A 16,120-nucleotide genomic window follows, 5' to 3' on the forward strand; every position below is an offset into this window, starting at 1 on the left:
CTAGTTTTTATTTGCATTACCACGTGCAGCAGTCAAAAATTAAGAGATATGTGATTGCTAACGTATAAATTATAAATTAAAACATTAAAAGTGTGAAAAATAATCAAAATTTTGAAAAAACTTTAAAATCTATACAAACTATTTGAGATAGGAGGGTATTTGGATACAACTCTGAAATTGGAAAATTTTATCAGCTGGGTTTATGATGTAGCTTTTTAAATCTTTCTAGTCCTCTTGATTTCGAATAATCTCCAAAACACGTTTACACTACGATTAAAGTGTTTGTCCTTGTCAACAGGAACGCTCTTGCTTCAAATCGAATCAAATAAGTAGATTTGCTCAAACCCCGTTTACACTGCTAATTAAATTCTGATTTTATGGAGGGGTTTTCCCTTCATAAAACCGGATGATTGAGCCATTAAATCCGGATTTATAGAGCAGTGTAAACGGGGTTTAACCCTGAAAATGTATGGGAAACCTCGTTGCAAAACACGAAATTTCCGAAATCTAATCGTAAATCTAGATTTACTCCAAGTGTAATATCTTGTTTTCATAATTTTTTTCTCCAATCAATTTTTTTCCGATCATAGATTTTTAAACTTGCTGATATCATTGATATTTGTGTAGTGTATCAAAAATAATCCCACATAATACTATTTCCATCACTGACATGAGTATGAAATTCGGGATTTGGGCGGCATCTAATTTTCCATCTCTGGCATGAAAACAAAACAATAACAAATTAAACATGCAGTCCCACAAAGGCCCCAACGCAATAAACCCCTAAGCTGAAAATTAAATAAAGACCCAAAATGGGGGCTTTATTTCATAATGAAAAAAAGCCCCAAAAGCGGGGCTTTATTTCATTATGAAATAAGGCTGCAACGAAATTAAAAGAAATACCCAATTTAGAATGAAATAAGCCCCCAAAATTTGGGGCATTATTTCATGTGAAATGAGTACAATTTTTTCTCACGAAGTGCACTGTGTGTACATTCTAATGTCCGTTAAATCTTTCGAAATTTACAGCTTTTTCTTTTTAATTTTAAATTTAGGTTTGGGGCTTTGTTTCATCTCAAGTTAGCAGCCGGCCAGCTTTGACGGTATTAAGATGACAGTTTTTTGTTTGAATTCTCTTTGTTGTTATCTTCTTTCTTGCATATTCTCTGCTCATGTACACACACGCACACAAATTTCTTTATGTGTGGCAAAACGTCGATCAGCTTGATGGCGGATTACACCTTATGATTTGTGGTTGTTGTATAAATGATACCAACTTTAATTGTTTCGCCATGGTTTAGACTGCTTTTTAAATCCGGATTTAATGGCTCGATCATCTGTTTTCCCTCTATAAAATCAGCTGACGAAAGCCTTAAATCCGGATTTAAAGAGCAGTGTAAACGGAGTTTACTTTTAAAAATGAAACAAACCCCCAAAAAACGAAATAAAGCCGCAATTATCATTGTTTTTGTTTTTTTTTGTATAAAAGTTTGGGGCCTAATTTAATTTTCTGTTTGGGGCTTTATTTCATTGGGGCCTTATTTCATACCGCCGCCCCACAGAGATATGAATTAAAACCAAAATAAATACAAGGAAAAAAACAGGCACAAAGTTACCAACAAGCAAACAGCAATAGTGGATGGAGATAGAGCGATAAATGCTTAAGAACTTTAGAACTCGCTTATATCAGAAAGAAGAAACAAAGAATCAAAGTTAGCAGAGGAGATCCAATTCAAAGGTGTCATCTCTAAATACTTTCCTGCAATGTCTATACAACCCATACTATTGATACATGGAGGAGCCGGCTTTATTACCGATGCCCGAGTCCCTGGAAAATTGGAAGGTATGAAGAAAGCCCTACGCTCAGCCATAGACCATTTAGTGCCACCTAATGCTAAAGAAAATGGAAATGCTTTGGATGCCGTTGAGGCCGCTGTACGAGCGATGGAATGTGATGAGAACTTTAATGCTGGCTATGGTTCTTGTTTGAATTTGGATGGCAAAGCAGAAGTTGAGGCCAGCATCATGGAGGGTGAGAAGTTAAGAGCTGGCTGTGTTACCTTACTCCGTGATATACTGCATCCTATATCGGTGGCCCGTTATGTGATGCAAAAAACTCCCCATACCTTTTTGGGTGGACCAGCGGCACAAAAATTTGCTTTGGTACATGGATTTGAGCAAATGGCAGGTGAGGTTGAGTGAAAAACAAGTAAAAACTCGCTTCGTTCGGCCGAGCCGAATTTGGGAACCCGACAACAAATATTCTAATAAAAAATTTACGCAAATGAACATAGTTGGTGGTCACCCCATGTGTACTTTACGTACAAAATTCTGCAAATATCGGGAGATCGGTTTATATCAGATTATAATCCTGTTGGACCAAACTTGGCACTGATGTTGAAAGACAAAAGAATAGATGAATTGGATGCCAATTTCGGCTTGCAAAATGTAAATTGCAAATGCAAATTTTGCCCACGAACATTCCACTAAGGAACGGGTGCAAACGGCTTGCAGGATGTCAAATTGGCAGATCAGGTTATGTAGAAGTTATGTTAGGTAATAGATCGATTTGGACCATTACTTAATAACAGGACAATGGAAAAATTTCAGCAAAATCAGGCAAAAGTTGAAGATTATTGTGAACGTAGAAGGCTAATCGGGGTATATGCTTAAGCGTAGGAAGGTCTCTGAGGGATTTTTAGTTTTAGAATTTCAAAAATTCCAATGTTTTCAATAAAATATGCTAATTTTATTGATAGTTGAAGGGCTAATGTATATATGGCATTTGGATGTTAAAAGACATAACAGAACATGGTTTTAGACCGATTTGCACAATAATTACAACGGATGTTTAAAAAACACTACTTACAAAATTTTAGACAAGTTTGATAACATTTGCGGATTTCAAGGAGTTCATAATACTAAATTTGAAGATCGGTTTATTTGGAAGCTATGTTAGGTTATAGGCCGATTTGCACTATACTTACCACAGATATTGGAAGTCATTATATAGGAAGGTTAGGTAAGAGGGCAGTTCGTTACAGACTCACTTAGACAATTTTAAGTCCATGCCACAGTAGCGACAGACCAAGGCCTCTGCTAAGAATCGAATTTTTAATCAATAGAAAATTTGTTAAAAATTTTTTATTTATAGAAATTTTGTAAAATGTTGCTAGTTAGAGACAATTTTGTCAAATTTGTTTAAAATTTCCCATTTTTTGGATATTCATTTCTTTACATTCCCCTGCTTAACTCCATTTCAGATGGCTCTCTGGTCACAGATGATGCTCGACGTGCTTTGCAAGAATTTAAAGATCGCCAGGCCAAAGGTTTGGATACCCTATTTGCCCGTACCGAGTTAGATGCCCAGCAAAACAAAGACAGTGTGGGAGAATCTGGCAGCACAGTAGGTGCTGTAGCCATCGATGCAAAAGGAAATATAGCAGTAGCCACCTCAACGGGTGGTATTACGGGAAAACTAACGGGGCGTATTGGTGACACTCCCCTACTGGGTTGTGGTACCTATGCCGATAATCATGTTGGTGGTGTATCTACCACTGGCCATGGGGAGACCATAATGCGTTTTAATTTGGCTCAAAAAATATTGGCAAAAATTCAATATGAAAATAAGAGTGCTCAACAGGCCACTATGGAGGCCTGCAAGGAGATGACGGAACGTTTAACGGGTACTGGTGGTGCTATTACCATTGATGCCAAAGGCAATATTGGTATCTATTGGACATCGTTGCGAATGGCTTATGCCTACATAAAGGGCAGTAAATTGGTCTATGGAATAAATCATGGTGAAGAATTTGATGAGAAGTTGTAGATACGAGTGAAATTAAATTTATATATACAGTTGTGTTCAACATAATAGGAGTACATCCTCTATAAAACAAAATTTACTTTTTTTGTAAAAATACATATTATTATAATTTCTTTTATGTAAGATTAATTACTAATCGATTTTCTAAATTGTATACCAAAAAATTATTTAATTAAAGCTGCAATAAATTAAAATGTTTCATTAATTTATTTTCATTATTCCCCAAAATTCGCTGTCCAAAAAAGCAAATGGAATGAAAAAGTCGAAGTTTTCTGTGCCTAGAGTAATAACCTATTTTTGATGTCTTTGGTATATCTATCAATAAGATCCTGGCAACTCTTTACAGGATGATTCTGGGATAGCTTTAAACAGATTTTGTGCCCGGCGTTACGTACTGCGATCCATAGTTCTTCCCAACTTGGCATTGGAACTATACCGTTTCAGAAAAAGCTCTCCCGGCACGGGATGGCTGGAACATTGAGGTCCGATCTGTATGGTGCTCATTGCTGCGACGAGATGCTTAACTGGGTGCTACCGGGCGCGTCCACAGGTTGCGGATAGTGGAATAGTCCATACGGAGTAGCTGCAACGGCAGTCGCAGACAATCAGCGGTATCGACAGGAGAGTCTCAGTGAGAGGCCGGACGGCACCGGCTCTTGCACAATGTCATGGCCGGTACGCAGTTTTGTTGGTGACAAACAATGAACCAACGCTGATATTTTTAAAAATCGCATTGTTGTTTTTTTTATTAGAACGGCGCTTTATTCCTTTTGACAAAAAAATTAAGAAATCAGTACCACTTGTACGGAATGTCTATCTTAATAATCAAAAATCTAACATCTTAATGCCGTAAAACCTTGCCGGCTGTTAACAGTTGTTCGCGTGAGACCACCTTGCGTTTTTAGTCGTCGAAGCTAAATATTGTTTAACTTTGCGCAGAGCTGCATTTGTAATGCAAATTAAAAGTTGTTTAACTTTTTCGTGTTGCTCGCGCATTCTGTTTTGGCCTAAAGTTTTGTGAACGTGTGCTTGAAATTTATTTTTTGACAGTCTTTGTTTGCTGCGCGCCCTCATTGAGGTAAAACCCTTAGTGCGCATTTCCGTTACCAACATTTTGTTTCATTCAGCTTTGGTCCAAATTATCAATTTACTCTGCATCACCCTGCAACATTAGCAAACATTCAGTTTTGTTAGAAAATTGCCGGGAAATGTCAAACATTAGTGCAAATATCAGAATAAATGAAAGAAAATTGAAAAATTAAACAATAGTTCGAAGTTTAATGTTATGATAATTGTATCAGAAAAAGCATAAGCATGAACAATGTTTGTGAGTGACAGTGCACTAGTGAGTATGGCCATGCAACATTGCAGCATGCAATGGTAGAGCCAAGTGTTTGTAAGCATGTGCAGACGTATACAATGCATCGGGAACTTCACAGGTTAGTGTGATTTTTCAGTTTTAATCTTTAAAGACAAATGCCAGGACTTTGAGAAACCACGTGTTACATAGCCAGTCCTTATTGCAAGTCAAGATTATTAATTCTGGGCAATTGAATAAAATATACTTACCTGGCCAGACCAGAAAAAGATTTTTTCGGCGGTAGTTTCCTCCTCCTAATACTGGCAATATTTGTGAGCTTCTATGCCATGTAAAACTTCTCTCCAAAGAGGTGTCGCACTGCGGCACGGCGTTCGAGCTCGACAATCGAAAGGAGGCCCCTTATCATCATTGATATGTGCGAACTTTGCCCCTCTTCCTTAGTGGAGTGTTCATGGGCAAAATTTCCAATATGTACCTATGTATGTTCTATATGCTCTTTTGATGAAACTTCTACGCACTATAAGAAATATATCTAATGAATGTAATAAAGTCTCAAAAGTTTCACAATATTTGAAAAAAAAGGGTATGTGGTCCGACGTCATTAAAATATGAACTTGGTCATTAACAGTTTTGCGCACTGCTATGAAGTACGGTGGTTTTAACCGGCAGGGGATGGCTATAAGCATCACAAGCTGGAACTTTGAGTTCGCTGTGTGCTGTTATTGTAAGCATAGGTTGGTAGTCCTGGCGTGGTCCATCGTATATAGTAAAGACCTCTGGTAATATTTGTTCTGCTGACGTAACAATAATTTTCTTGCTACTTGCACTTGAAAATTTTGCAACAAGGCTTGGGGAGACGTATTACCTGTGGTGTCATAAGCTACAGGCAAGAAAAGGATCATTCGTCTGTAGTTTTCCCCCACTCGGTCTTAATAGCGGGATCACTTTGACCATATTCCATAAACAGGTTACAAACTCAGGTACTTGACTGCCAGTTTAACCATGTTCTTCAACATCAGCATAGAGATTTTGTCAGTGCCCAGCGCGTTGGCTGAGTTGGCGATGGGGATAAAGTTCTCTCATCTCCTGGGAGACAACAAATGCTTTGAATGCTCACAAAGTAACGCAATTGAGATATCTGGTTAATAGATGCAATTCAGGTTCATATTTCAAAATGTGAAGCCATCACTGTGTCCTGCTAAAGGCATGCCTTTCTGGTCGTTATATGGAAAATGGCGCAATAACTCCTAAAGATCAAAGGCTCCTTGTACCGGACCTATTTCAGCTGCACACCAGGTAATAAATGTCAGGATTATAACTCAGGAACCGTAGTTGCCAGCAGTTTCCCTTGTAGACTCTTGGAGATTGAGATCTTTGACATATGGACAAAGCACGATGTGAAATGAGAGAGAGAGAGATGAAAGAAAGAGAGAGGGAGAGAGTAAAACAAAATGCACACGCACTCATTATACAATAGAAAAACGGATTGTCTCATCGATTTAGTTCCGGCTCATCAGTCACTTTAGGTCCTTACAATCCAATCCATGAAAAGAGGGTTAAATGTCTGTAGACAGCTTAGAGAAGAAACGAGGTGTTCGCTCATAATGCTACGCTTTCTCCACACCAACGCGAACATTGGCACAGCAGATTCCTGACCGTTTTCAACTACTGCTCATCTCTAGGAAAATCGGCGTACTCGTCCCCAAGAACCTCGGGACTTTACCACTCTGCAGCACGCAAAGCCAGCCCATGCCTGGTCGGCGCTTTCGCAGTAGTAGGCATCCATCATCACAGAGAGCACAGGAAGGGTTGCTCACCATCGCTGTAGCTCTCGTAGAAAAAATCCTTGATCCAAACCTGGAGAGTGCGTCAACCCATAACCCCTTGGTGGCCCGGGACACAGCAAAATCTGACAGCATGTACTAAACGACAAGACGCTCTTTGCAGCGTCGGACAAGCATCGAATTCCGAATTCCGGGTCATGTAAGGTCGCCCGACTGCCGCCTGACTGTCCATGTTTTTTGTGACTGTCTGACCGTGACCTTAGGGCCCACTAGGTCGCCGTCGTCCATCGTTCTCTTGTAGCGCAGAACCTCACGCTCTAGACCGTGAAGATCTGACCTTAAAGTTTCTGGGCGGTGGTTACCTGTGTACAAGAATATGATTTGGATGGTCCCTACGATAACAGCCGCATGTCATCAATGTGTGGCCTGCTGCCATAATTGTACAATCGTCCGCATATGATATGATCTCTATGCCGTCTGGAAGTGGTGGAATATAGGATAGGTAGAGCTAAAACAGTTCCGGAGATATCACCACGCCTTGGGGAACTCCCTGTTTCACTCGACTACTGTTTCGAATTCTCATCCCTTAATTCCACAAATAACTGGCGAACACACAGATAATTTGCGAGCCAGCGTTTCAGGCCTGGCTGGATGGACGTGTCGGCGACATCCTCAAATGGGCTGATTGAAGCCATCGCAAATTTGGACGGTGATAGCCTGCAAAGCAGTCATCGAAATCCATGCTGATGCACGGCGAATGGAAATTCTCCAACGAGGTGCGGGAGGAGTAGTCCCTCAAGCGCTTTGGGTACAGGTGATTGAAGGGAGATCGGACTGTACGGACTCACCGCACTTCCCCATTCTCGGGTCCTTTCCAGCGAAATATCTCTGCCCATCTTCCAGACATCGAGTACTATAAGACTGTTCAAAGACAGGTTGAGAACTGTTGTAAGGTACTATACTCCAGGTAGATTAAGACTCTTCAGCATCAGTGTAGTGATTCCGTCAGTACCCAACGCCTATGATGACTTGGCGCCACGGATGATATTTGTAACTTCGTTCACTGTAAATTGTGATGGCTGTCCATCGACTCGGAGACGACGAATTGCACACCTCCTGCTAACGCATATCTTCGGCTCAGTCACAATAACGTCACCAAAAGTGCCTGAGGTCGTGGCATTCCTTCATTTCATTTCATTTCATTTATTAACCAAATATGTAATATAAAGCCAATAAGGCCCATAAAATAATTACATACAAACATTTCAGTAACCTGAGTATAACAGATAATTAAATTCATTTCTTAACATAATGAGGTACTTTATTATATTTACCTAATATTTGGCTCCCCAGCCATTAAAAATAAAGAATATAAAAGAAATCCAAATGGAAGAGAGCGATAAATAGAAAGTGGTCCAACAAAGTGCACAAGAATTAAAAATAGCGCAGCTATTTTTAAAAATAGTGCAGCTTTGAAAATCCGATGTAAGAATAGAACAAGGAGAAAAAATTAACCATCAGCAAAAGAGTTATAAAAATCAAAAAGTTTTAAACGGAAAACGTTGTTGGAATGGGAAAAGATGCGTAATTCATGAGGCAGTCGGTTCCAGCATCTTGCTACTCTAACAGCATATGATCTCGCATATATGTTTCTTCTAATTCTAGGAATAAATAATTGCGGGTTTCTAGTAGACCGAGAGAATACAAAAATCCTCCTTAGAGGAACAGGTCTTCCGGGGTTCGAGAGTTACTTAACCGTAGACCACAGCTTGTCTAAATCGGTACCTAAGTTACATTGCTCCAAGTGTTCCAGTCCCAAATTTCACCTATGTTCGTCGATTACCCTGATACCAGATTGATTTCTCTAATTCTGGGGTTAGTGGGGTCCTTTCAACGAATCCCATCACGCTCGTCTGCTAATACCACTGCCTGTGCCAGGAAAATTCGAACTTGGTGTATTCGACGGGCTGGTATAAAACGAGAGGCTGCTTTAATGATGTCTCGGAATTTCCTCTCGGCAACTAGCACATTCGAAGCGAATCAATCGGCCTTCTTCTGATTGATAAACGTCCGGCGCTCAGAGGTTATGGAATCGAGTGGTCGGTTGATAGTGAAATGAAGACTTGCCTGGATACGCCACTCAGGAGATCCATTGTATACAATGGAAATGTCTGGCGAGCTGCTGTAATTTCTCGTAATTCTAATGGGGGCAACCTCATTCATCGTGCAAAACGTGGAGCCTTCAATCTGCTCTTACCTAGGGGAGAATGCTTTTTCGACATTTTCATGATTATTTTCACCAGGATAGTAAACATTTCCTGCTATTCGACAAAATTTAATGAGAGGATCCAGGTTTTGCACTTTGCATTTTTCTTAAAAATTTATTGTTACAAAAATTCCTCCATAAACGCCTTTCTTTTCCCACTTTAGAGACCGAAAATTTTGCATGGGCCTACGTCTTTAATGGAGTCAGATTTCATTCCTGTAATGTGCAATTTTAAATTCTTTTGAAAGTTTAACTTTTAAATGTTTGCACCTATTTTTTTGTGAAACTTTATAGGATGGTATAAAATCACTAAAAAGTGTTTCCAGGACAGAATCCTTTTTTCATCGGCTTTCCTTTCGATTTAGCAAGATCTTGCAATGACCCCTTTCGAATATATTTCGCATCAATGCATCAAGTGTCTTAAGTACCTCAAGTATCTTAGATCCTCATTAAAACTTTCGAGAGATCCATTGAGCTTTTCCCGTTTCTCGATTAAGTTTTAATTTTCCAAATTTATTTTAGTCAGTATTTTTTATCAGTTTGTCATAGTCCGTCCAGCTCGCCTAATCAACGAAAATATCTTTTATACAGCAAATATAGAAAAAAATTTTGAGGTTATTTATGTTTTACGAAATTTTTTTAATATTGTTCTTTTTATAATTTTACAAAAAACTATAAGTAAAACTATTACAGTAATAAAATCGTATGGGGTAGAGTAAAAAACAAATCACAAATACAGTATTTCAAGTCCTTAAAATTAAACGTCCCTGAATAGTTACTACACTGACAAAAAACGGGCATAACACATCAAATTAGTGTACCAATAACTTAAAATACATTGTACAGCATAATTTTACATCATATTTACAGAGCATTTACATATGTATGCTTTGGAACATGCACACATAGAAATAAGTAGTTAACTAACGAATTTAATACCGATTATTTTTCTTTACTTTTTTACAAAAATGGCAAGTGGGCGTTTTTCATCAATGTTGCATTTTATTGACTGCAAATATAGTTATGGTACTACCAACCCTTCGGCGATCATAAAAAGGTTCGGGTACTCCAGTGCGAACACCAATGGCTGTTAAGGCAGCAAAGCCACTGCCTTCTGGTGAAACGTTGAGAACATGACCAGCTTTAGATAGATAATCACGAATATCGATAGGTACTTCGGCTTCAGCATCAACTCTCATAGGTACGAGTTGGTGATGTAAACGCCAATCATTGACAGACTCTTCTAGGCGTTCGTTGAATATTAGATATTTGATTATAGTCTAAAGCAACAACAAAAGTAAAAATAAATAAGAAGAAAAAAATTGCCAACCGTCAATAGATACTACCTGGGCTACCGAAGTAGTGATTTTAGTGCCTCCTGCAGCGCCAACCAACATACGCACATTACCATCATTATCCAAAATAATTGCTGGACACATTGAAGACATGGGACGTTTGCCAGGTCTTATGTAATTAGCTGGAGATGCGGGAACTCCAAAAGAGTTTACTAAACCGGGTGTTGAAAAATCATCCATTTCATCATTCAATATAATGCCAGTACGTCTAGAGCGTACTTTTGAGCCAAAGTAGTTGTTTACAGTGCTGGTGACTGTAATGGCATCGCCATTGGCAGCCAGTACTGCCATGTTAGCCGTACCATGGTCTTCTTCAATTGTGAAATTGGCGCCATAATAGGATAAATCTTCAAAAGTTTTATTATCGAAAATAAGATGGCGGGTTTCTGCGGCGAATTCATCGCTAGTTAGTTTCTCAAAAGTTTCCTTAATGATATCATACATCTCCGGGTCATTTTCCATATCACCCAAGTTTGTACGACGACCATAGGCATGTTTATAAGTTTCCATAACACGTTGCCAGTACACAGGACGATCTGTGGTATACAATTCACTCATTACATTTAAAATGTAAGCCAGCAATACACCGCTGGAGGGCAGAGGTGTGGTATACAAAGTATAGCCTCCGGTGACGTTAGCTACCACGTGGTTGGTATCCTCCCATTTAACCCTGTTGAGGAAAACATTTTATAAAAAGACTATATAATGCTTTAAGATTATTTTAATTACTTGTAATTCTTTAAATCCTGTTCCGTTATTAGGCCTCCCATTGCCTGTATATCCTCAGCAAACATTTTGCCTGTCTCACCACCATCGTACATTTCTCCAACTCCATTTTGAGCAATTCTTTCCAAAGTATCACCCAAGGCCAAACGTTTCATGTATTCACCTTCTTGGTAGAGGCTGCCATCTTCCTTGACAAATATTTCTGCCATAGATGGTTCATTTCTTATTTGCTCCTCTTTAGAACGTAATGCTGATGCCAAGTACTTGGATACCCAGTGACCTTCACGGCAAAGTTTAATAGTAGGCTCAAAAAGTACGGCCCATGGCAAACGGCCATAGCGTTGATGCATTTCCCAATAACCAAGAATTTCTCCTGGGACCGCTCCGGCTTTCGCACCTTCAAGTAAAAAAGGTAAAAAAAATCAATAATTTTTTTGGCTTATATAAAATAGTTCGCAATTTTTGATGATATTATAAAAATATTGATAAAATTGTAATCCTTTGGACCTAACACCAATTAAATATGCTTTTTTTTATATATGGACTGAAGTCTCCGATTTTTATAGCCATCATCGTTTGTAAGAACTTGTTATTCCTAACATCTTCTTGATTTTCCGAACACAAAGTCGAAGAGTCTAGTTACCTCGTACTGAGACATACTTGAGTTAGGATTTGCAGGTTACATCGAGAAAGTCCAGATTTATAGCGGCGCTTTGGAAACCTCTGAATAGACATTAGACTCATGGATACGAAATACTCGGTCGTTAGAGGAACTACTTGTTTTTGACATGAAGACACTAGGTACATTGACAGCGGTCCGAGCAATGTGCTAAAAGCTATATGAGGGCACGCATGCGGATCCCACATAGTTTTTACTGTAGGTTAGGTTAGGTTTATGTGCTAGTCTGCTATCACATAGACGTTTTCGTCCATTTTGATAACACAGAAACAGAAGAAGGAAGGTGCCTTCTAGTTCCTACAGTTGAACCATCCAGGTCGCTTTAAAAAGCACAAATGTTCACATCGACTAAATCAGACAAGTTCTCAAAGAACTTGTTTGATTCAGAAGAACAAATGGAACTCCTTCTGACTACCAGTGCGGTACATATTCAGCAAATGTTCTACATTCTCAACTTCTTCGCCGACCTCACAGCTCATGCAGAAGTCGTTACCTGAAACCTTCAGTCTGTCAACATTTTTGCCGATCAGACAGTGATCTGTCAAGACGGACAAAAGTATTGAGACGTCTGTTGCGGCCAGCGACAGCAAAGCGGTAGATCTCTTCAAGTCTAGATTGGACCGCATAATTTTGGAGTGCTCACAACCCGCACTTTGTGACCATTTTTAACCAGTTTTTGAATTCAGAAATATGTTTCCCAGAGATTTAATAGCTGCCAGCTGTCGGAGAAGATATTAACGCCAATATATCTTAGCCATTCTGCCATATTTATAATAGGAAGGATCTCTGCTTAATACACACTGCAGTGGTCGGGTAACCTTCTCGATATGTATTGGGTTGCCCAAAAAGTAATTGCGGATTTTTCATATAGTCGGCGTTGACAAATTTTTTCACATCTTGTGACTTTGTAATTGCATTCTTTCTTCTGTCAGTTATCAGCTGTTACTTTTAGCTTGCTTTAGAAAAAAAGTGTAAAAAAGTATATTTGATTAAAGTTCATTCTAAATTTTATTAAAAATGCATTTACTTTCTTTTAAAAAATCCGCAATTACTTTTTGGGCAACCCAATATATACCAAATCCCAATTGGTCGTCTAGTTTAGAACCATCCGTCTGTGTTACTTCTATTCCCAGGGGTATCGTAGTTCCAATTGGTTCTACCAGAAATTATGATACAGTACTTTTTATCAAAAAGCGGTTCATGCAATGTGTTATCCACACTGCCTGAAACATCGGGATAACAGTGTTCGTAGCCGCCACATGACCAAAGAGAAAGCTCTTTTAGCCACAGCAGTGTTCGCAGCAATTTGTCTAGCTACAATTTAGGTGCCTGATGGTGTCGTTCTCAGTGCGGCCGGTATTTGAGAACATAGTATAGAGATGGTCAGTCCGGAGGTAAAGTGGCAAACTGTATTTGGTTGCCGGATTATCTATACATTGTGGACTGCATGGTAATAATTGATAATTTCGATGATAAATCGGGATCTTTCTCCATATCGTGAAAGAGGTATTGGCATAGCATGTGCTCCAAAATCTCATCGCCCTAACCACATACCGCGCATACACCCACCTTGGGGACTCCCTGTTTCACCCTACGGTGTTTCGATGTTTCTTATCCCTAAATTTCACTAATGAGTGGCGATCACACAGATAATTCCCTACCTAGCGCTTCAGGCCTGGTTGGAAGAACGTATTGGCGAAGTCTTCAAATAGTTTGGCATGGTGACCGTATAGAATGCTTTCGATAGGTCCAGTGTCACCAGGACATGGCCTGGGCTGATTGAAGCCACGGCAAATGTGTACGTTGATGAAAGACAAAGCTCTTGTTGTACTGTGCAGTCTTCGAAATCCATGCTGATGTTCGACGAATGGAAATTCTCCAACGAGACTCGGGGGAGTAGCTCCTTAAGAGTCACGGTTTCGGTAAGAGAAGGGAGATCCTCTGTACGACTCCCCCTTGCTCGGGTCCATTCCAGGCTTCAGCAGCGGGATCACTGCCCATCTTCCATCGAGTACTATAAGTGTGTTCAGAGACAGGTTGAGGACAGTAGTATGGTATTCAACTCCAGGTATATCCAGGTTCTGAGATTCCGTCGGGGCCCAACGTCTTGAACGATTTGGCGCCACCGATGACATTAGTAACTTCGTCCATGGCAAATGGCGATGGCTGTCCATCGGCTTAGAGACGACTGGAGACGAATGGCTCTCTTCCTTGCCTTGTCACTCTCTGGATGCTAAATAAATTGACGGTTGAATAACCTGGTACATAACTTCGGGTCAGTCACAGTCACGTTGCCAAAAGTGACTGAGGTTCTGTCACCCCTTCTTCCGGGGTTCGAGAGTGACTTTACAGTAGATTACAGCTTATCTAAACCGGTACCTGGGTCACATTGCTCCAAGTGTTCGGGGTTATTGACCAACCGCAAGCGAGCGGTTGGTGCGTTAATGATATCTAGGCAAAGAGGGGGTGTCAGTTCACCGAAGCGACGTTTAGTGTACTCACCAATCGGCCTTCTGATTGATAAACGTCCGGAGTTCAGACGTTATGAGGTCGGTTCCCGGCAATATTGAGGCTGTGGTGTTGCTGCTGCGTATATTGTCGCACAGCAGAAGGCGGAGGAGTCACATAGTCCGACGACCAGGATGCCGAAGACGACAACGACTACTGGTATCTATGTTCGCACAACACCTTGCAGCATTTTCTGTTGGACTATATTCCCGTAATGACGTAAGGCCAGGGCAAAATCGGAAATGCACCCACTCCATGCACTGATTAAATCTCACCGACCGTTGATGGAGTCGGTTCTGGCAAACCGAACAGAACCAGGCTTGCGGAAAAGGCATTCCGGGATGTGCCTCTTTCATTATGAACTACTGGTGTCTATGTTCGCACAACACCTTGCAGCATTTTCTGTTGGACTATATTCCCGTAATGACGTAAGGCCAGGGCAAAATCGGAAATGCACCCACTCCATGCACGGATTACATCTCATCGACCGTTGATGGAGGCGGTTCTGGCAAACCGAACAGAACTAGGCTTGCGGAAAAGGCATTCCGGGATGTGCCTCTTTCATTATGAAAAAATTATACAAAAAAAAAATCGGATTTCAATGTCAACAAGTAAAAGCGTGCTAAGTTAGGCGGTGGCTTCGAGAATTTTTTATGTTGAAATCTGGTATGTTTTTGCCACGGCGAAATCTAGTAGCCTCAATCCATTATCGAACGTTATTTCGTGGAGGTTAAATGTTCCGACTGTTGGATCTAAGACATCTCCGTATTAACGATTTTAATATCATGCGCGGGGCAGCGGTCGCTCGCTCGCTCGTAGAAAATATCCTTGGCCTGCTCGTCTTTGTCTTCCGTCGGGGCACAGGCACAATTAAGGCTGATGTTGAAAAATTTGGCTTTTATACGGATTGTGGCTAGCCTCTCATCCACCGGAGTAAAGCTGGAGACAAGGTGTTTCAGACTCCGACCAACCACAAATCCATCATCGTTCTTTTTTCGTTTGCGTGAATTGTGAACTTTAGCGAAGTCCGATAACAAAAATTGAATTAGCACTGTATCAATTTTATGGACAAATTGTTTGTTCCTTTCGATTAAGTGTATACTTCAACAGCAGCTATATCGATTGCCTTTAAAAAACTGCAATATATTGTATCAAGAGCTTAAACTTTTTTAATCTCTTTATAAAGTGCATCGATTGAAGTGCAACTTATAATTAAAAATAAATTAATTTCCTGTATGATATATAACTGTGCCTCATTTATCAAAATCAACACTTATTGTATGAATTGTGAAGGCATGTTCTTTTTATACCCTGCACCATAGAAAGGGGGAAATATCGGTTGTAACATCGCGACATATTGATCGGCGTCCCTATGAAGTATATATAAATTTTTGATCGTATTTTCATCCTATGTCGATCTAGCCATGTTCGTCCGTCCGTCGTTGGAAATCACGATAACGGTCGAACGGGTGAAACTAGCTACTTGAAATTTTGCGCACAAACTTTTTATTGATGTAGGTCGCTGGAGATTGTAAATGGGCCATATACAGCCCCCATATAAACCGATCTCCTGATTGTAGTTTTTGAACGCCTTGAGAGTTTAATACATAACGGGCTTGACTGATATTTCGCACAATGGCTTCTACCGTGATCTA

At 40.0% G+C, this 16,120-nt stretch overlaps 2 protein-coding genes across 2 annotated transcripts in view; one reads left to right on the top strand and one right to left on the bottom strand.

Annotated features, from left to right (window-relative positions):
• Positions 1-1,564: 1,564 nt before the first annotated feature.
• LOC106086217 (probable isoaspartyl peptidase/L-asparaginase CG7860) lies at positions 1,565-4,031 on the top strand. The gene is made up of 2 exons (XM_013250791.2): positions 1,565-2,188; positions 3,264-4,031. Exons 1-2 carry the CDS (start codon positions 1,765-1,767, stop codon positions 3,827-3,829), a joined length of 990 nt encoding a protein of 329 aa, XP_013106245.2. The 5' UTR covers positions 1,565-1,764; the 3' UTR covers positions 3,830-4,031.
• A 5,773-nt stretch (positions 4,032-9,804) lies between these two features.
• The window catches only part of LOC106086220 (glutathione hydrolase 1 proenzyme), a 38,965-nt gene continuing 32,649 nt past the window's right edge, over positions 9,805-16,120 (bottom strand). Inside the window, exons 4-6 of the mRNA XM_013250798.2 lie at positions 11,282-11,675; positions 10,544-11,222; positions 9,805-10,477 (exon numbers count right to left, since the gene is read on the bottom strand). Coding sequence (XP_013106252.2) covers positions 10,187-10,477; positions 10,544-11,222; positions 11,282-11,675 — 1,364 coding nt within the window. The 3' untranslated portion in view covers positions 9,805-10,186. The remainder of the gene's footprint in view (positions 10,478-10,543; positions 11,223-11,281; positions 11,676-16,120) is intronic.

This window comes from Stomoxys calcitrans, chromosome 4 (genome assembly GCF_963082655.1).
Source record: "Stomoxys calcitrans chromosome 4, idStoCalc2.1, whole genome shotgun sequence".
NCBI lineage: Eukaryota > Metazoa > Arthropoda > Insecta > Diptera > Muscidae > Stomoxys > Stomoxys calcitrans.

Bases quoted from the DNA above. Each gene is read 5' to 3' on its own strand.
- LOC106086217 (XM_013250791.2), top strand. From the start codon at position 1,765: ATGTCTATACAACCCATACTATTGATACATGGAGGAGCCGGCTTTATT. The intron at 2,189-3,263 runs GTGAGGTTGAGT...ACTCCATTTCAG, and splicing joins TGGATTTGAGCAAATGGCAG to ATGGCTCTCTGGTCACAGAT.